The sequence below is a fragment of the Hyposmocoma kahamanoa genome, unplaced genomic scaffold, assembly GCF_003589595.1.
Source record: "Hyposmocoma kahamanoa isolate Upper Pololo Valley unplaced genomic scaffold, ASM358959v1 263, whole genome shotgun sequence".
NCBI lineage: Eukaryota > Metazoa > Arthropoda > Insecta > Lepidoptera > Cosmopterigidae > Hyposmocoma > Hyposmocoma kahamanoa.
In genome coordinates, this window is record NW_020653766.1 from 1,345,456 (window position 1) to 1,366,994 (window position 21,539).

A 21,539-nucleotide genomic window follows, 5' to 3' on the forward strand; every position below is an offset into this window, starting at 1 on the left:
CTTATTATTCAAAATTATCGTAAACAAGTCAATATTTCGTACATTGTACAACAGTGAATTACAATTCGTAGGAAATTCATTAAAACGTGTATGAATTGAACAGTAGGTAAGTACCAATTACAAAAGTATCCACCATTGTAAAATTGTCGTAAATAAATGTGTTAATACTAAACTATGTAGAATGTGTATACAATGAAGGCGTGCGTAACTACGGGCTTAATAAGTAAATAAATATTCTTTAAATTGTATGTAAATAAATACGTACGCGTACCTAGGTATGGCATAAAATAATATTGTTAGAAATGATTCGATTTTTCTAGGTATTTAAAGATTTTGTTACTTATTATTAACGTATTATCAACATATTCAAATCATGTTTTTACAATGGCATTTCAACTGTAGTCAGCTGTTCTTTCGCCCCGCTTGCGGCCGCCCAGGTTTCATGAATGAATTTGTGAAGTCGTAGTAACGTAACTAGCAATAGAGTTGTGACGCAGTGGTTGTTTCGGACAATCACTATTTATACAAACATAATTAAACTTATATCAACATTAAAAGTCACTTATTTTTAATTGATATTTTGCACACAGGGTCTAAATCAAGTGTACATTTGGGTCCTTTAATATGACCACACCTTTCTGTTACACCCGGTATATTATATCATGATATCAATTTATTCGAAATAAAACTATTTCTTCCGATCTACATTTTGCGTACTTAGATTTGTTTTTCAACCAAATCTATTTTTCGGGTTCTTCTGGTCACGGCTGATAAGTCATGTATAAAAAATGGGATCTGTAAACCACCTAAAATGATGGTTTGTTTGCAAAAAAAAATAGATCCGAAAAATAGTTTCAGTTCCAATAAATAGAAATGATGTTGTTTTGATTCTCTTGATTCGGTTTTTTTTTTATGAAATAAGCAGCAAACAAGCATAGAGCCGCCTGATGGAAAGCGGTCACTATCGCCTATGAACGCCTGCAACACCAGAGGCGTCACGAGCGCGTTGCAAATCCTGTAGGACCCTTCTCAAACTCCTTTTTGAAGGAGATTTATTGGCGACGATAAGCTTGCCAGTCTGTCGGTTTTCTACAGAATATACTTCAGTGAGTGTGCCCATGAGCTGCATCAGCTCATCCCGCCCGCCTTTCACCATCGAACATTCAAACGTGCGGTGGGATATCATCCGTACTTGGTCAATGTTCTCTTCAGGCGTACTAAGCGATTTTCGACATCTTTTGTTATACGCACAAGCCCAGGAATGGAATTCCCTGCCTGCGACTGAGTTTCCGAAGATATGCAATCCGAGAATCTTTAAGGTTCGACTGAATAGACATCTTCTGGGCGAGCTCGTTCCATCGTAGACCCTATCTTTGCTTCAGAATATTAACCTTAGTCCAAAGTCATGGTACCACGATTTCGCTTAACCAAGTTAAACGACTCTTTTATGGGGGACTGTATACGTTTTTACAATAAGATTCCGGAGCATATATTAAGATTATCATTTCCTAAGTTTAAAACCTACATTTAAAATATTTTAATTGTAAAGTCATATTGCAAAATTTAAGACTACGACGTGTTAGATAAAGATGGATGGAAAGACGACATGGCATATAAGTTTATTTGAAAAGAGCAATCCTAGTTTCTTGTTTGTTCTTCTCAGGGAAGTCAGCACAGTGAGCTTAAAAGCGACGTTTTCAAGTGTGTTTATTTATTTGCAAAGTTTACAGCTTTTAAATTTGGTTTACTAACTTTGAGAATTGGACATTGTCTTCTCCAATGGCAGCGCTCTCGGCGTACCGCGAGTCCATCGGCGCGGCCATGCGCTTCCGGATGAGGTCGATGTAGCTCTCCAGGATGTCACGTATGCGGTAAGCCTCGTTGGTCTTCACACAGTACTCTTTGTCGCTGTCGGTCGAACCAGAATTAACATCCTAAGTTTCGGTGTACATGGTGTGGTAAAAAACTCGACTCCGAGATACTACATTTACAAACTCGACTCAATTTCGCACTAAAACACTCACGAGGCTGAGTGGAAAAGAGCGCGACTCATCGGAGCACAGACTCGAGTCTAAAAATATTTAAGTTTGTTGAATGTCACGATTTTTGACCACCATTATTTTTGTGAAAATACTCCACTAGTTTGTTATAAGTATTATTACAAAGATCAAACAATACGAAAAAAGTCCTTCGATCTGGTTTCTTTCGAACCAACGTCTTCCAGCAACCGTGCCAGACGCTATGCCAACTAAGCCAAGGAACGAACTAGGGGACCAAAGAATTTTTTTACGTGGAAGCAGTTGGTTCGAATCCAGCCGGATGGAAGGAATATTTTTCTTAGTGTTCGATGTTTGTATTAATAATTATTACAAAATAATTTAATGTTTGATGTTAAGCTCAACTCACACTAGCGCAAAGTCGAAGCGTCGCATCACAGTGTGGTCGGCGTCTGACGCCTCAATGCGCGCAATAGTCGCATGGCGACTCGCGAAATCGCTCGATTTTAACCAATCGTCGACGCGCGATATTTGCACACAAAACTGTACCTTAATTATGGGAAATAGAGATAAATATGCTATAGGCGAAAAACATGACGCGTCGCGTCGCTTCGACTCAGCGCCAGTGTGAATTGAGCCTTACAGTTGAAAGTGACAATATACAAAGTGGAATCACTGTAACTTGGCTAATTATTATTTAATATCGTCCTTTTACAATTTTAGGTTAATTAGTTAATTATGTTTTTGGTTATAAGAAGAGACCTACACCTTTGATCTACACCTTGTTTCAAGGTGTAGATCAAATTGTAAAGTATATAATATATATTTTAAACCAATTTTAAAAACAGGAGGAAGTCCTTAATTCAACTGTATTTTTTTGTATGTATGTTACGCCATAACTCCGGCCATTTGTGAACCGATTTTCATGATTCATTTTTCGTTGGAAAGAGGGTACCTCAGTATTGATCCCATTTAAATTTGAAGGAAATATTCCTTCTGTAAGCGTGGCAAACTAGGGGACGAATCCAGTTTCGCGAACTTTCCGGTAACCAATTTCAATGAAACTTGGCAAAATGGATGTAATACCACGAATTTTTCAGGTCGGTATTTTTTTCAAATAAGGTTATCTTTTTAATACTCACTTCAAATAACGACGTCTAAATACTCATGTAGAAGTTACTGTGCACAATAACTTACCTATAATCCCCAAAATTGAGCATAAACGTTTCATTTTTCCCGGCGTGATACGACTTAATATGCGTCAATGGCCACACTTGGAGAATCTCTTTGGTGCCTTCATCGAGACGAAGGATCGACTGCGAGTTGATGCCAAGAAGACGAGGGACTAGTTTCTTTTTGTTTTTCTGTTGCTCCTGTTAAAAAAATCATTATTACCTACTGGATTAATCGGTGCGGCTTGGTGATAAGCGATAGCAGTGTCATTCAACTCGGGGTGCACGAAAGGACCCGCGTACCATTTCTTTCCAACCACAAAATATACATTATACTATATGCCATCGATATAATAACAAGAAGAAGAAGTGTCACTCAAGAGCTTTAAATCGCAAAGATCTGAAATGCACTGTCACACTAACAAGTCTCGTGTCCTGAAACTACAGAGTTCCTTAGAAGCACTTGAGCTCCTTGTTAAAGAGTTCATCCAGGGAAGTACCTTACCAATTTCTGCCGCCAAGCACGCAAGGAACGCAGTAATGTGAGCCTTACTTCGTTCCGGTTTTGAAGGGTAAGGGTGCTGGTGAAATTACAGACACATAGGACTTGTTAACTTGCGTTTCAGGGTGACGGGCACAGCGGCAATCTCTGATCTTGGCGATTTAAAGCTCAGACACTGCTATAGACAGAGGTATGTCCTTACCACCAGACGCGTGTCTTGTTCGTCCGTCACTTGCTATCATAAAAAAAAACCTGTTCGGGACTCTACCAAATAACTGCCTCCGTGGCCGAACGGTTACCGGTTAACGGTAAAAGGTCACGCAGACGTCCCAGGTTCGATTCCCGGGCCGGGCGAAATATTTGTGTGGCCTACATTTATTTCTCTCGTAATTTTGGGTTTAATTTATGTTTGTCTATGTGTGTGTCCATGGCACCTGCGATACAGGGTTTCCCTAGTACATTATACATTATAATTATATGTTAAACAAGACTTAATAATGACTAAAGTTAGCTACCTTAAGCGAGAGTCTGGAGTTCGTACTAGGTAACTAGACCTGTGTTACAAATCTCCAGGCTCCCACCCCGTTACAATTTATTTATTTAAAAGGAAAGATATGAAGATGTTTCGTGAGTGAAATTTGTGTGTGTGTTTGTGTTTGTGTGTGTGTGTGTGTGTGTGTGTGTGTGTGTGTGTGTGTGTGTGTGTGTGTGTGTGTGTGTGTGTGTGTGTGTGTGTGTGTGTGTGAGTGAGTGTGTGTGTGTATGTAAGCGTGTGTGCGAGTTCTGCATAATATAATATTATAATATTTAAAATAATTACATTTATGTAGTGACTTTTATTAAATTTTCACTAGTGTCATAGTCCAAGGTTAAAAGCCATTTCATCAATGTAACTTTGCAATCATGCCTGCACAGATTATAAACGTAACGTAAATAGTGGGGGGGCAATGTTGAGTGTGTACGTTATTATTCAAAATAAAATTGAGGAAATATATAATTTATACCTAAAATAATGTGTGTGTGTGTGTGTGTGTGTGTGTGTGTGTGTGTGTGTGTGTGTGTGTGTGTGTGTGTGTGTGTGTGTGTGTGTGAAAAAAAAATTTTTTCATACAGTAAATTTTATTTTCACATACACACATCAAAAAAAGTTTGCGATCAATAGCATAAGCTCCTATAATTCTTTAAATTTAACTTTATCAAGAAAAAATCTATGTTGTATGCTTTCTTTAAATAGGAATACCCTGTTTGAAATTAAAATATAAAACTATTTTTTATTATTTATTTTAAAAAATTGAGCCATTAACCATAATGTAATAGTGATAGAAATTTCATAGAAAGAAAAAGACTGTTTAATTAAACTTAAACAACAATTTATTATTAAAAGTTGTGAATTCAATATAAAATAACTCCTCCCCTGGCTCGAATACATGCGAAGATCCTCCTGGGCATGCTGAGGATCAAGTTATTCAGCATTTCCTGGGGTAATCTATCCCATTCTTCAATAGCGGCTTCCCTGAGCTCTGGAACTGTCTGGGGACGTGGCTCACGGTTCCATACTGCTCGTTTAAGAGCATCCCACGCGTGCTCTATTGGGTTTAAGTCGGGCGTGCCGGCAGGCTAGTCTAATCGTGTGATATCGTATTCTTGAAGAGCAGCATTGACTCGTTGAGCTCGATGTGCGGGCGCATTATCATCGACCAGTACAAATTGGTGCCCATGGTTTACTCGGAATGGTCTGACGATATCATCAATAGCAACTGCTTTGTACATGTCTGCTGTCATGAAGCCCCGATACGGGATCAAAGGCGTTCTAGCTCCAATCATAATGCCACCCCAAAAGGACACCGATTTTCCGCCTTGCTGAACTGTTCCAGTGGCAGTTCTTTGTCTTTCACGGTCGCCTGGTCTTCTCCAGACACGGACACGTCGGTTATCTGGATGAGTGCTGATTCGGGATTCGTCAACGAAGAGACAGTTTTGCCAAATGTTTTCGTCCTCACCTTCTTCATTTTGCCGAAGTCTAGCCCACTGCAATCTTCGTTGTTGACGTTGCCGGGAATTGAGCGGAGCTCGCCAAGACCGCCGTGCTCGTAATCCAGCCTGGTGCAAGCAATTGCGAACGGTCTGCGTGCTAACTTCAAGCCCAGAGGCGGCCCTGACTTCTGCTTTTATTTTAGTGGCGTTGATTGTTGGATCACGGGCTGCCAGCAATCTAATATAGCGCTTTTGGGCAGCTGTCAAAACAGTTGGGCGACCGCTGCGGGGTCGGTCAGCTAAATTCCCCATTCCGTGATACCTCTGCAACGTAGCCACGACACAGGATTGGGATATAGCAAGTCTGCGTGCTATTACTCTCGAGGTGTATCCTTCTTCCCTCAAAGTTACTATTCTAGCTCGTAAAACCTCTGATAATCCTCTTGGCATTTTTTCAATCACAACTTTCCGCGAAAAATATCTTGAATCGCTTATAATTGACTAAATCAGATTTCTGAATGAGCGTAAGCTAGGACTGAAAGCCTTTTTATATGAAAAAACAATTGAACGGGGTCATTGTTTTATGTTCTAATTTATTTTTAAATAAAAAATCTAAAAAGAAGAAAAAATCATAATTAATCTACAGTAACAAAAAAGATTTCAGTTTTTCGAAGTGATCGCAAACTTTTTTTGATGTGTGTATGAATTCTATATTCAAGTTATACTATTCGTGTTTTAAAGTTAAAATTTAAATAGCCAGTCAAAGTTTTTGTTCAGAAATTGTATACCATAGAATACCTTAGAAAATGACACCATCTAGTTTTATTTATGAAATATTTTTTACTGACCTTTACAAGGAAGAAGGTGACACCATAGGTAGGCAAATCCCTAGCGGTCTTGATGTAGAGGTACTTGGCATCCAGTGGGCTCAGGCCGTGGTGATTCTTGAACAGCTTAAGGATCTTCTTCTCTGCGTTCCACACTCCAGAATACTGGACCGGCAGGTATTCATTGAGACTGTTTGGGATAAAAAATATGATAGAAAACATGATAAAAAACACACTCCCAATAGCCCATTTCAAAAAAATTACTGTCGTAACCAACCTTTTAACAAGTGACATTAATATTTAAAAAGGCAATGAATAGCATAAAACCGATAGAAAAAGCTTTCTGTCCATGTACCTAATAAAAACGAAACAATCGTCGTATCGGTCGATCCTAGCGGAAGTAAAAGCTCTCAACACCTTTTTTCACTCTATATATACAGGGTGTAACAGAAAGGTGTGGTCATATTTGAAGGTCGGATTCAGTTAATGGTATGAAACTAGTTAGCAAAGTTGTTTTAGTACACACTACGTTATTTATGGAAATTTCGCCATGAACAGTTGCGATCAGCTGATGTCATTTAACGAAAATAAATAGTCACATCACATCTCTATTGAGTATCATAATACAACCAAATTACGTAACTTGAAAAAATTGTGAAATTCAGGCATGTTATTGTAAATGATAAAGTACTTAATGCCATATTCTTATTACTATGTTATAATTTACTAAATTTATTATTATTTTATTAATGTAATATGCGTGTGAACATTTAATGAAAAATAAATATTATCGATTACTTTGCCAAAATACACTACTTCATAATAAAACTATTATTTAAAACTTAGTACATAATAACGTAATATGGTTTCGTTAACTTCATATCTTCAAACATACAAAATACACAAATTTCCATTTAATATCCATTAATAAAAGTAATGTCCTCTAAAAACAAAAGTTATCTCTTTTCTTTTTACCATATCATATGTAATAATACGCATTCATCTATTGTATTTTAATGAATGAAATTTGTCTCTGTCTATCCGCCGGTACTGTTCTAACGCATGGCAGCTAGCGAATCAGTCGGTATGTTTCTTCTAACGCATGACGCAATATGACGCAATCATCCGACTAATACTTCGCACCCTTACAATGAAAGTGACCCAAATCAAAAAATTTAAAAATGAGTTTATACCGTAAAACCATCTTAAAAAAATATTTTGTTACATTAGTCACACTGTGGTGAAGATGAAATTGTGCAATTAAAGCTCGAATAGCAGTGATTCATAAAGGTCCCTTTCATTTTGTTCTTTCAGTTTAAAAATTCGAGATATTAACGCCGCATTTATTGTTGAATCTGCATTTGCAAAGACAACACGCTGCCACTGACGGATTAGCATTTGAGCCATTTTCGTTCCGAAAATCATATTCAAAAATCACTAGTAGCAGTAGAGCTCCTTGTGAGTTCGTCCAGGGTAGTACTGCCACTTTACCGTGTTACAGTTTTGAAGGGTAAGGGTGCTGGTGAAATTACAGGCACATGGGACTTGTCAACTATGTCTCAGAGAGATGGACGCCGTAACAGTAACCTTCGAGCGGCAGTGCTACTGTTATGGACATGCGTGATGCTTTCCACCGGGTACACGACTTGTTAGACCCGTCGCTTAATATTTAAAAAAAAAAATTTTTTTTATTAACTTACTTTTTAAAGGGACTGACTTTTTTGTTTCGTGGACTTTCTTCTTTTTTAATTGTGAAATAGAGATCACAAAACAATATCAAGGGTTATGACATCTTGCTTAGCTGATGAACATTAAAAACACTTAATTCTTAATACGTTAAATGATAACAAAAAATCGTTAAAAAAAGACCTATTGGCGACTAGTTCTTGTAAATGATTATCACTAGTAACAGGTTTCTTACCACGGTATAACTTCTTTTTATTTTCCCGATATTTCGGAACGGTTGCACGCTCCATGGTCACGGGTTGACTGGACGGCGGCAGATGACAGCTTTATGGGCAGACATATCTGTCTACCCTCTTGCGCTGTCGACGACTACCTTCATCGCGATTTGTTGTGGCGTTACCATTGTCACTCACTTTTTTCACACAAACCACACTTACTGTATCCACACGCGAAACTGAACTCGAGGTGTTTTTGTTTTTATTACTGCACGCACTAAGGACCGGATTCCATGCACTGGACAGTTTAAAACCATCATCACGGTTAAATGTTTTGTACTTCGTGATCTCGATGGCTTCTCGTACCAACCGTGGTATGTAGTGACGTTCTGTCGAGAGTACCTGGGGGCTATACAACTCGATCCAGTGGTTAGTATCAGTCTGTGTGAGATGTTGTGCTATAGCCGACTTCTGTGCATCATTGTTTTTTACTGCTCGGATGTGTTCCTTCATACGATCGACAATTGTTCGTTTAGTCTGACCGATATACGAGCTCCCACAACTGCAGTTCACTTTATAGACACCCGGTGTTTGTAAAGGAAGGTGGTCTTTTGGTGAACGTAACATTTTTCCTATTTTGGTTAAGGGGGTGAAAACAGTTTTTATGGAAAACTTCCTTAGCGACCTGGCTATTTTACCGTGGTAAGAAACCTGTTACTAGTGATAATCATTTAGTGAATAACCACGAAAGTCTTAAAATCTATATAGTTTTTGTAAATTATGTTTTTAAATTGTTGAACATTAAAATGATCAGAAACAATTTTCAGTTGTAAAGTTCCATTTTTCCTCATTATTTTCAAAGACTAATAAGGCCATCACCTTTAGTACTTCAAGAGTAATAAATAAAATAATATGAAAATGTCACAACATGAATCTTATTTTGCGTATTCCCAAAAAGTTGAAATTTTGTATTGGGACACTTTCATCGTAAAGGTGCAACCTGAAGGTCGGCAAACGTCAAGAAATTAGTTTTGATCGTTGACCACGAATTAATTATTATAATTTTCATCACTTGCTTGGAAATGAAAGTATCGTGAGAAAACTTGGATTTCGGAGATAATTGCCGAAATCTTCAAAGATGCGAAAATGTCAAGTCTCCAATTAGTACTTACTATGCAAGTGTAGTGGACTAAACCTTGTGCAAAAAATAGTACTTTACTAACTTACATACGTCTATTGCTGAGCACACGTTTCTAACAACAGGTTTACGCTTAATTTGACTTATCTACACACGACAACTTTCTGTGTATGGGTTTATTACATGGTGAAATTAAAAATAATTAACATCGTTGAACCTATTAAGGTTCTTACTTCCTAATAATATGTACTCATCTAAAGAAATATTTTAGAATAGTTTAAATTAGCAATAGTGTAAAACCATAAAAAATCTTACCTAAATAAACAAAGTATCAAGATTAGTCGCCTTGCGTACGCAATAACGTAATCGTAGCGAAGTTGCAAGCCTTTGGCGGCAACTTTAGCGGCAAAAATATCACCTTTGATTTTCGCCGCCAGCATTTGATTTTATACATCGTGATGTGGAGTAGTGGTTAATGTTAGACTCGTTTCGGAGGTCGTGGATTCGATTCTCATAGTTGACTGGCTCTATGGTGTAGTTGTTAGAGCGTTAGGTTTTCTTTTTGGATGTCGTAGATTTGATTCCCATAGTCGACTGCCTCCATAGTCTAGTGGTTAGAGCGTTAGGCTTTCTTTTCGGAAGTCGTGGATTTGATTCCCATAGTCGACTGCCTCTATGATGTAGTGGTTAGAGTGTTAGGCTTTCGTTTCGGCGGTCGTGGATTTGATTCCCATAGTCGACTGCCTCCATGGTATAGTGGTTAGTGTTAGGCTTTGTTTTCGGAGGTCGTGGATTTGATTCCTATAGTCGATTGCCTCCATGGTGTAGTGGTTAGAGTGTTAGGCTTTCGTTTCGGAAGTCGTGGATTTGATTGCTATAGTCGACTGCCTCCATGGTGTAGTGGTAAGTGTGTTAGGCTTTCGTTTCGGACGTCGTGGGTTTCCGATGGGTGACTGCCTCCTTAGTGCAGTATATCCGTAATCACCCAGTCAGTTCTTGCGTTGTGTGGAAGTGGTACGGGTGATGGTCAGCGTTATGTTTACAAACAAAGGCGTATGCAGTGCAACGTTGAAGGTCGTAGATACGTAGGATATAGGTATTCGTTTAATGTGTATGTAATGATGTAATTTGTATCATGAGAAGGGTCTTATTTTAAAAGGATGGTAATAATTTTAATTTCATCCTGTATGTACATTATGAAAACGTTACCCTATATTCCAAAATTTGCGTTTCAGTCGGCGTCCTTTGATGTGCCGCCGCTGAGGCAGAGGCACTATTTTTTTATTTTTTGTAACAGTCTGTAATTGCCGTTTGCGTTGTGAGGACTAAATAGGTGTCATCGTTTTGTTTGTGTCTCGTTTTTGTGTTTATTTAAACTATGTCACGCTTAAGCAATAGTGATTACTATGAGATGATGTTGTGCGTAGGCGCAGCCGATGGGAGCTTGCGCCAGCCTCGCCAAATTTATTGGGCAAAGTTTATTGATGGCGTCCCAGAAAATCGACGTCGACCATTTCCTACTCTGGAATGCTTCAGGAAGATGGTTATGAGACTTCATAATAGTGGATCGTTCCGTGGTTCCAGTTCTGAAGGCCGGCCGAGTTCACGAGACCCAGAATTCGAGGCAGATGTTTTGGAACATTTTCTCGGCAATCCAAAGACAAGTACTCGTCGTGCTGCAGCAGCCTTTGGTGGTGTGAACCATATGAGTGTGTGGCGTGTGCTACGGGATGATGGCCAGCACCCATACCATTTTCAAAGAACGCAGGAGCTGTTACAAGCGGACTATGATCCACGTTCCGTTACGTTTACGACCGCGACAAGATTGGGAGGTCTCCCGACTTCGCTTCGTCGGTACTGTGGACAGACGAGGCGTCATTTACGCGTGCGGGCATTATCAATATGCATAATGAACATTTTTGGACTCATTTGAATCCCCGCGTATCAAGGGAATCAAATTTTTAACACCAGTGGCGGATTAACGTGTGGGCTGGTATAATAGGTTGTGCCGTCATCGGTCCAGTGTTTTTGCCGGCAAGTCTGAATGGGGCCAATTATTTAAGATTCCTAACAGAAGACATGGATGACGTTCTGATGGCCCTGCCAGTGACACAATACGTGAGACTCGTGATGGAACACAGGATGACTTTCCAGCACGATGGACCACCCGCACATTTTGCTCGAAATGTACGTTCCCATCTGAACGACCGTTTCCCGCAGTGGATTGGGCGGGGAGGTCCTGTACCCTGGCCAGCGAAGTCCCCAGACTTGACAACGCTCGATTTTTTTTATGGGATCATATAAAAAATATTGTTTATGCGGAGTCCTGTGAAAGCGCAGAAGAAATGAGGCAGCGGATCGAAATGGCATTTAGTCAAATCACTCGGCAGATGCTTCAAAGAGTAGAGCAGTCTCTGTACCGACACACGGACATATGCATATTGCATGGAGGTCGGCATTTTGAACCTTACCTGTAAATGTGTGAAATGTGCCAGCAGTGCGTGCAGTGATTGTGCTTATTATTCAAAATTATCGTAAACAAGTCAATATTTCGTACATTGTACAACAGTGAATTACAATTCGTAGGAAATTCATTAAAACGTGTATGAATTGAACAGTAGGTAAGTACCAATTACAAAAGTATCCACCATTGTAAAATTGTCGTAAATAAATGTGTTAATACTAAACTATGTAGAATGTGTATACAATGAAGGCGTGCGTAACTACGGGCTTAATAAGTAAATAAATATTCTTTAAATTGTATGTAAATAAATACGTACGCGTACCTAGGTATGGCATAAAATAATATTGTTAGAAATGATTCGATTTTTCTAGGTATTTAAAGATTTTGTTACTTAATATTAACGTATTATCAACATATTCAAATCATGTTTTTACAATGGCATTTCAATTGTAGTCAGCTGTTCGCCCCGCTTGCGGCCGCCCAGGTTTCATGAATGAATTTGTGAAGTCGTAGTAACGTAACTAGCAATAGAGTTGTGACGCAGTGGTTGTTTCGGACAATCACTATTTATACAATCATAATTAAACTTATATCAACATTAAAAGTCACTTATTTTTATTTGATATTTTGCACACAGGGTCTAAATCAAGTGTACATTTGGGTCCTTTAATATGACCACACCTTTCTGTTACACCCGTATAAAAACTTTTACTGACCGACTTAAGCCAATTCCGCATTAATAAATGTGGTGATGCCCTAAAGCAGAACAAAGTTATGACAGAAGTTTATTATAATTAAATTGCAAAGGAGTTTTTTTTACTTTTTATAGAAGCTTCCTAAAATAGTGAAAAAGTATGTTTAGGTAGAAATTAGTAATTTTAGTAATTATTAGTAAATATACAAAAAAAGTAAATTATATACTGCTAAAACTATGAACAACGTAAAGTGGCCCAGCCAATCTGACGTCAGAATGGCTGGCCACTTTATTTCTTTAATTATTCTTGCTTATTCGCTAGACTGATTCCTTTGAAAAGAATGAGCAAGAAACTCTAGGGATTGCTCTTCGTAAATAAACATTTGTACACACTAAATAACACAAATAAATAATAAAATTTCAATTTCAAACTTATCACCTTAGTTATTGGACTTACTTTTCAATGAGACCCGGCTTATGCTTTTCCTCGTGAAAGTCGCCAAAGTGGATTTGGCATTGTATGGCGGCAAACTCCATAGCTGAAAAGAATTTACGCACGTAAATTACTTTAAACCAAACTAATAATTAAACAAATAAAAATAAATATTATAGTCGTAATCACATAAATCATAAAAATTATCAAAATTATAAAACACGTTAATGTAACAAATATACAAATTGAATTTATAACCGTTTTTACAGGTACAAGGTCAAGAGCACGACAAGCTGGAAACTTGAAATGCAACTCTACGCCGCATACGATAAGAACGGTTTAAAAATAAATCGAATATTGAAAAATGCTTCTGTAAATATTGGTGTTAAAAAATTTGATGAGATGGTGTTTTATAAAGAAAAAAGTAAAAGCGCGGGAATACTATTCCAAATCCAAACATAAAGTCGAAACAACGAAAAAGAGCGCGCAATCGATCGGCGACCGTGTGACGATCCGACCGCGCCGTTGCCGCTCCGTGCACGCACCGCTTCACGACGCCATTCCGACGCGACCGCGCCACCCGCCACGACATGTTATTCAACGAAAAACTAGATGTGAAACTTATTCGCCAAGTGCGTGATAATCCAATTTTATATGACCATAATCATGCTAAATACATGGACTTTAACGCTCGAGAAGTCGCCTGGCAAAAGATCGGAGACGAGCTCAAAAGGCCCGGTAAGTCGCTTTTATATTTTACGATTGATAGTTGCTGGAGGTTACTATTGTTACGCGTTTCGATTAACGAATCGTAAGTTTCTCGCGATTAAATTAAAAGTGTTTTTATATTTAGAGTGAGTTGTAACATAAATGTAAATTATTTTATACTATGACATATTTATCTATCATTAACAATGGTGAGGGATAAAAATAAATTAACATTTTAATTTGTCCCCAGCGGCCGACTGCAAAGTAAGGTGGATAAATATAAGAGACGTAAACCGACGCATTCTCAGAAAATGCCTAAATAATCCCGGCCAACGCGTGCGCACATATAAATATGACAGCGAACTATCTTTCATGAGGCCGTTCTACAGAGACGTGCCGATAAAAAACAATGATTATGAATTTGACGATGACCCTGATAAAGATGAAAGCATTCCAATGAATGATGATGATTATAATCACCACGACGACATGGAAGACCAAGAACTAGCGGTAGAATTCTCAGATTCCGAGAAAATTGAAAAAAAAATTCGTAAGACTAGAGCGAAAAGAACCAAATCTGTAAAGAGAAAAAAGAAGCGCTCTTACGCCGAGGAAGAGGAAGATGAAGTAAAACCTGAAACTACAGTGTTTACGGAGTCAGTAACAGTACCCCAAGAGTTAGATCCAACAGATCCTGTTGATGCGTTTTTGTTAAGCATAGGCGCGACTTTGAAGACCTTTAATCCATACCATTTAAATTTAGCAAAAAGCAAAATATTTGCAGTCGTGCAGGAACACGATTTGCAACAAATCGTTCAAAGAAGAGATAGTCACATTGAACAAAAAATTTGTTCATCGGATACAATGGTTTTTGTAAATAATACAATGTAATCAACGTTCTAAATCATGATAGTGTCCTGTGATAGGAATACTCACATGTACTGGAAACATTTGTATTTAAACTAGACGTACCTAAATGAAATAATTTTGTTCCTCGACAACATAACGTGTACCTTTAAATTAATACTTTGTATTGTTGATTAAATGCTGATTTAGCTCATGAGTAATTTATTTTCAATAAGATAAGTATAAATCCATACAAAACTACTATGACATTGCTTGGCGAAATAAAAAGTGCTTTTAATAAAAAGTTTTTACCAATAAAAATTGTTAGTTCGAGATAGAAATGAGTTCACTGTAGTAACGCTACAATCGAATCGATATCTTGATTATGCGCAAATTTATAAAGAACTCCGACTTGCATACATGAAGTAAGGACTGCAGAGTTCAAGTTTAGTTGGATATGACGTGTGTAACTAACTAGCATAAACTGAACCGCCAATTTGATGTCGTACATATTAGACTAAAGCTCCTAAGACACTGGTCGATTTACGAAACACACTGCCCTCGGTCTGGTCGTTTGCGTTACGTGTCCGTAACATAAACAGACTGTTTTTATAACGTCATAAAGTAAGAACTTGAACAACAATTTTTGAACTTGAGCAATTATTTGTTACCCATTACATACTAGACAAATTACACCAATTATTCATCAAGCTCAAAGTAGAGAAATCCCTGTAACATAATTGATTGATTGAGGTAGTCAAAGGCAGGGCATAGATTATTAATTTGTGTTTTTTTTTTAAGGAAAATCCACATCGACTAAATAGCATGTGAGTCTTCTTAATATTCTCCTACTTTTGAATGAGTCAAACGCAACGTAATCTGTTTATATCGCAAGTTTCGAAGCAAAGCATTAGTCATACTGCATTTACACATTTGCACGAGCACCTGAGGCGATCACGGACGCAAATTTGTCCACCTTGTGTATGCGTTCGACATTACCCACGCTCTCGCTCTTTTGTTCGCCCCGGAGCGATTTGTCGGACGAGAATAAAAAAACTATGAACGAGCTGACGTGGCGAACTCAGTGTTTACACTTAAAAATATTCGTGGAGCTTCTGACAACACAAGTATTCGTGTAGTTCACTTTACGTAATTTGAAGCGTTGTCAGTCGCAGTCGTGTGGACCCTTTTTTGTAAAAACCAACATTTTAAAATTAAATATTATGATCTAGCCATTTAAACGTTGACAAGAACAAGCAAACTACATGTGGCTGCTATTGACTATATGCAAAAATAACCCTTAAGGTGATAACGCGTCAACTTCGCTGATAGTACGTCGCGACGGTGGAGGATATATTTGTCTAGCGGCATCGACACCGCGCGTCTGTTTGATGAGAACGAGTCCGCGGCATACAGAATATCGCTTTAGAGCGAAAACCTCGCAGACGCGTTTTCACATAGTTCGTTTTTACTGAATTTTAAATATTTTCATTTAATAGTATCTGAAAAAGGTTACATAAAATTTAACTAATTAAAATGTTAACTACAAACATTATTCCGTTTACTACATTTTACACTACATTTTTATCTTCGTCCTGAAAAATTACATAGAACTCACATACGAAGTTTTACTCTAAGACGACGATATGTAATGTAAACACAAGTGCCGAAAAACCACTTCCACTGTTATTGCTAATCACGCGATTTTCTTAGTGCGAAATTACCCGTCATCTATAGTTGCAGGTGAATGTAGCTATGAATAAACGCAAATACGTGAACGAATGCTCTAAACGTTGGCGAACGCGATTGTGTAAACGCGGTATGATGATACCACGTGACGTGAGTCCGACGTTGCCGTCCCGTGCAGAGCCAACCCGCGACGACCACGGGGCGTTCTCGGAATCCGCATTCGACACGAGACGGGCACGAGACAGATACGACATATTGATTACTTTACAAATCATTTGTAAAATCTAATAGTTGTGTTTACAAAAAGTTGTATAAGTGTAAACTTTTAAAAATTGTGGCGTATTTCAACATTACTACAAGACGGCATAATCATGAATAAAACATAACCTATTTTCAAGTGGAATTAACCAACGGAATTCGAAGTGTAGTTCTGCAATGCAGTTTCAAAGTACAGTGTAGTGATTCAATTAAGTCGCATTATTAATTTAAGAGGACTTAATTAAAATTATCTTTGGATTAACCGGACAAATTAAATGGTCTATATAATGTTTCAAACTTTCTGTTGTATAGTGTAAATTATATTGAAATAACATGCCTTTGCCATTCAACAAATCGCTTGATATCAAATTAATACACCTCGTAAAAGACAATCAAATACTGTACAATCCTAGGCATCCGAAATATCTAGATTTTGATACTAGAGAGGTGATATGGCAGAAGATTGGAGATCAGTTAAGCAGACCTGGTAAGTTGGAAACTTTTACAATGACAGCTTTCTCAAACCATACGATAGTTAATTCTAATTTAGTGCTATATTTTAACACTCTTTAGCTTGGAACAAAAATGGCAATTGTGCACAACATTGAAATGAAATAGATTTAGTTAAATATCTATTTAAATTGAAAAAACAAGATAACTTCGAGGTAACCATAAATTAAAAATATTACTTTTTTATAAAAAAAAAAAACCGATCAAAAGTTTGTCGAATTACATCTATTTGCCAAGTTCTATTGAAATCGGTTACCGGAAAGAGCGCGAAACCGGATTCATCTCCTAGTTTGCGCTAGAGGTGGAACACCCTCTTTCCAACAAAAAAAGAATCATCAAAATCTGTTTACAAATCGTGTAACATGAACACAAAAAAATTACAATCGAATAGAGAACCTCCTCCCTTTTTGAAGTCGGTTAAAAATCTAAAAAAAATAAGCAAAATTAATGCATCTTGAACCTAGTTGTGACACCTCATTGACGTTATAGAAGTGTTATTTTTAACATTTAACACCTAACTATAATTCTGAAAAGAGGGGGTTTGCGTCATTATTAGATATAACTGGTTGGTGACTAACACACGGACAGCCATGACCATGAGACATGTAAAGAGCATAAAACGTTGATTTGAACTCGAAATTGATAACAGAATAAATTTTTCAATTAGCATAACTAACGTGACCAATATTTTTTTCCCTCAAACCGGGACGCCTGTAAATTTATTATTGTTTTAAAAATAAAATACAATTTATGATTGTTACGAAATGTTTAGGTAATGATTATATAAAAAAAAGACCAAAAATGTAAATACATACATATCAAAAATAGAATACGTATCGAGATCTATTAGGTTTTCGCGATTGTTACACATAGGAAATAAAACTGTTTTTCCGGATATAAATCAGTCAACCGTGACCATGGGACCTGTAAAGGGCCCGAAACGTCGGTTTGTTTGAAAAAACAAATATACGCGATTTAAATCCGGAAAAATAGTTTCATTTCCTAATGGAATTCATGTTGTGTAGTGTAAAGGGTCGCAGACGAAGGAAAACAACTGTTAGCGACTAGTTATTGGTTTATTAACTCCAAGTGAACTGAATTACTTTGAATGCTGTTTGTATGGTTTATATACAAATAATTGATATTTAAAGCAATCAAATAACAGTTAAGATTGTGCATTTCTGTGGTAATCTAGAAAATGTACATCGTTAGTAATAACAAGTTTGATTCAAGGATTAAAATGTCGAAATGTGGTTAAGGTCACATTACAGTAGTCTGGTGGACTTATGTATTTTTCGCTTACGGCCATTTAAAAAAAATTAATGTCACGTTTGTCCTATTTTGTCAAAGCGGGACATTAAGTATTTTGGGAGCAGCGGGACAAGAATATGAACTCATGACTTTAAAAAAAAAAACACTTTTATTGAGCGCATTTAATAGCACGATAGAAAAGATTTCAGAATAATTTGCTACGTAACATCTCAAAAACAGTTAAATCTTAAATTTTTTATGTTAATAATTAGTGCTGTAACCAAAATTGATCACTGAATTTTATCGACTCAATTCGATTTCACGTAAAAATACTAACTTTCCTAAATATATTTCCTAATAATTGATAAAAAAACAAAAAATGCTCAGTAAGTACCAAGAGTGTCAAGCCCGGTTTTATTTCCTTTTCTTTTTTGAAAATTTTGAATTGGCCATACCAGCCAGATCTTTCGCCATCTTTAAAGTTAACTTTGTGGTCGTTTGTTTTTGGTGTTTTTTCTTGTGACTAGACTTTGCTTACAACTGTTTCTCTTTTCTATCACGTTGACCTTATTATTTTATTAAACTTTACAAAAATATAAAGCTTCCTATAAAAATACAGGAAAACAATGTATTGAGCGGGAAATCGTTATTTCAATATTGTGCGTTAATTTCCTTAAATAAATAAAACAATACAGTTAAAATATAAATAGACCTCTAATTATAGGCAACGCAAAGTTGAATATAATGTTTACATATTTCAGAAGTCGTCTTATATGTACCAAGGATGTCATATACCTAAAGATATACAATTAGTCCGTTATTCGTTGTATCAAGTTTAATCTCTCTAAGGAGTGCCTTACGACATAGATGACCTAAACCCCCTCCTCTGAGGTAACCCGTGCCCAGTAGTGGAGTCTAATTGTTCAGACACTTGCGAACGTAGGCACATCAACTAACAAACATTTTTTTTTATTATCTTATCATATATCAAGTGGAGGTACACCTACATTTTGATCCTTCGAGCCGGATTGTATTACTATTGTACTTTTTTATTTGTACTTCCCAGTAGATGTATTTACTGGGAAGATACCAAACAGTTGATGTTTGCATGGTTCCCTATTTTATTCATATAATAAAACTTAATTGTTTCAGCGCTAGTTTGCAAATCTCGGTGGGTGAACATACGTGATATGATGCGCAGAAAAATTCGCGACCGACTTCGAAGTCCCGCCCAGAGGCGTTACAACTACAAATACGAAGAAGAACTTGCTTTTATGATACCATTTTTCAAAGATACAACCACGCATGAGGAGTACAGTGAGTTCATAGATGAAGAATCGCTAATGCCTTCCGAAGTTTTCGTCAATGAATGCGAGTTCGAAAGAGAGATAAAGCCGAACGTTGTTGGTAGTAAGACAACGAATGATTGTACCATTTCAATCTTAAGTGGCGAAACTTTGAGTACAGAGTTGAATCCTCATGATCCTTTGGACGTATTTCTGTTGACTATCGGTAAGTTTTCACATTCAACATAATAATACATTTAGTAGTAATATGAGCATCCAGTTTTGAAGAATAGGCACGCGGGACTTGTTAACTTATGCCTCAGGGTGACGGGCGCATTGGTAGTGCCCATCAGATCTTTGCAATTTAAAGCTATGGGGTTGCTTATCACCATGCACACGACTTGTTCGTCTCCTTACTTGGTATTATAAAAAAAAATCAAGTTCATAGACCAACAAAAGTCTAAAAAACTTCGGCTACAGCGAGATTCTAGGTCCAATGTTTTTGGAGCTCAAAAAATTTTACCATAACCGAAAGTGTTCTTGGTTTTTATAGCCGAGAACAAAACGGTTTAAATACTCTTCATCGTCAACCCATTTTTCGGCTACAGTTTCCTTTAAAGACAGGTGGCGAAATGCGAGTTGGGAACTTCACACAGGTTCTTCACAAAGGTTGTACAACTTCTTCATCATGAAGGTTTTATTTTATAACACCGAATGAGGGGACGACCGAGTCGTGCCCCCGGTTGTGAGCGATACGCCCGTCCATAACAGTGCCACTCATAGCTATAAATCGCAGAAATAGGTAAGGTACTTCCCTGGATGAACTCTACTGTTTTCACAAGGAGCTCTATTATTTTCCCCTATCTGCTCTTTTACTTATAAGAATACCTGCAGAGTCTTTTATTTCCAGGATCAACTCTGCGAAAGCTAAACCCGTATTTCCTGAACCAGGCCAAGTCTAAGATATTTCAGGTGGTGCAGGACTACGAGCTTCAACAAATCGTGAGCAAGGACGACCAGCCTGTGAATAGCAGCATCGGATAGTATTTAGCTATGATACCTGATTAAAGATCACGTAGAGTGGATAATACCTCCCTCGACCAGAATTATTGTATTGTAATTTTATCTGACTTAAAAAAAGGGGTTATTGATGCAACTGTTTTTCTTTTTGTTTGTGTATTTTTTGCGATTATTCCGACATTGTAAACCTATTTCGATGATTCTTTTTTGTTAGAAAAGAGGTGCCTCAATAGTGGTCCCATGCAAATTCGAAGAAAATATTCCATTTTAATTGAATGATTTCAAACACTGGAAATACGACCCTAATGGCAAGGACTTGAGTATGATTTCTAATGCTTGAAATCATACTCAAGTACTGACTTAGCATTGAGTAGAGTTCTGGAATCCGACCCTAAGCGTGGAAAAAGCCTAAAATCCTGGCAAAAATAATGCAACAATTTGCACATTTCACAAAACTTTTGAGATTGTTTTTTTTTTTTCAAATAACTTAGTTACGTTTAGTATATTTACAAAGAAGGATTTTTCCTTTTTATTTTTGACCGTTATTGAATTCCAGTGGGAGGTATTGTTCTCTCTATGTGTATTTTTTTAAGGTTAGGTAAAGATACTCTACCTATTCCGTTATGTAGTCATTACATATCATACAGGGTGATTTTATTGATATTTTGAATAGAGTGAAAACTATATTAATTAGTTGTAAATATTATATAAAGAAATAAGAAGCGGTTACGTCAAAGAGAGACAAAAGTACAACTTTAGTTCAAGACGTAAGAGGTAGAAAGAAATAAGAAAGCTAAAATAGAGCTACGCAAGAAGTATTTCATGATGCAGCAAGAGAGTCACCACAAGTGACAGCTGAAGTTAGTTAA

At 37.2% G+C, this 21,539-nt stretch overlaps 3 protein-coding genes across 3 annotated transcripts in view; 2 read left to right on the forward strand and 1 right to left on the reverse strand.

The window, feature by feature from the left end:
* Positions 1-1,733: 1,733 nt before the first annotated feature.
* Positions 1,734-21,539, reverse strand: part of LOC113228948 (talin-2-like) — a 30,598-nt gene continuing 10,792 nt past the window's right edge. The window contains exons 6-9 of the mRNA XM_026462391.1: positions 13,127-13,208; positions 6,494-6,662; positions 3,195-3,370; positions 1,734-1,908 (exon numbers count right to left, since the gene is read on the reverse strand). Coding sequence (XP_026318176.1) covers positions 1,734-1,908; positions 3,195-3,370; positions 6,494-6,662; positions 13,127-13,208 — 602 coding nt within the window. The remainder of the gene's footprint in view (positions 1,909-3,194; positions 3,371-6,493; positions 6,663-13,126; positions 13,209-21,539) is intronic.
* On the forward strand, positions 13,637-14,807 carry LOC113228936. Its single transcript, XM_026462377.1, has 2 exons — positions 13,637-13,840; positions 14,061-14,807. Exons 1-2 carry the CDS (start codon positions 13,693-13,695, stop codon positions 14,699-14,701), a joined length of 789 nt encoding a protein of 262 aa, XP_026318162.1. The 5' UTR covers positions 13,637-13,692; the 3' UTR covers positions 14,702-14,807.
* LOC113228937 lies at positions 16,439-20,878 on the forward strand. Its single transcript, XM_026462379.1, has 3 exons — positions 16,439-17,090; positions 19,517-19,876; positions 20,561-20,878. The coding sequence occupies exons 1-3, from the start codon at positions 16,937-16,939 to the stop codon at positions 20,692-20,694; spliced, it is 648 nt and encodes a 215-aa protein (XP_026318164.1). The 5' UTR covers positions 16,439-16,936; the 3' UTR covers positions 20,695-20,878.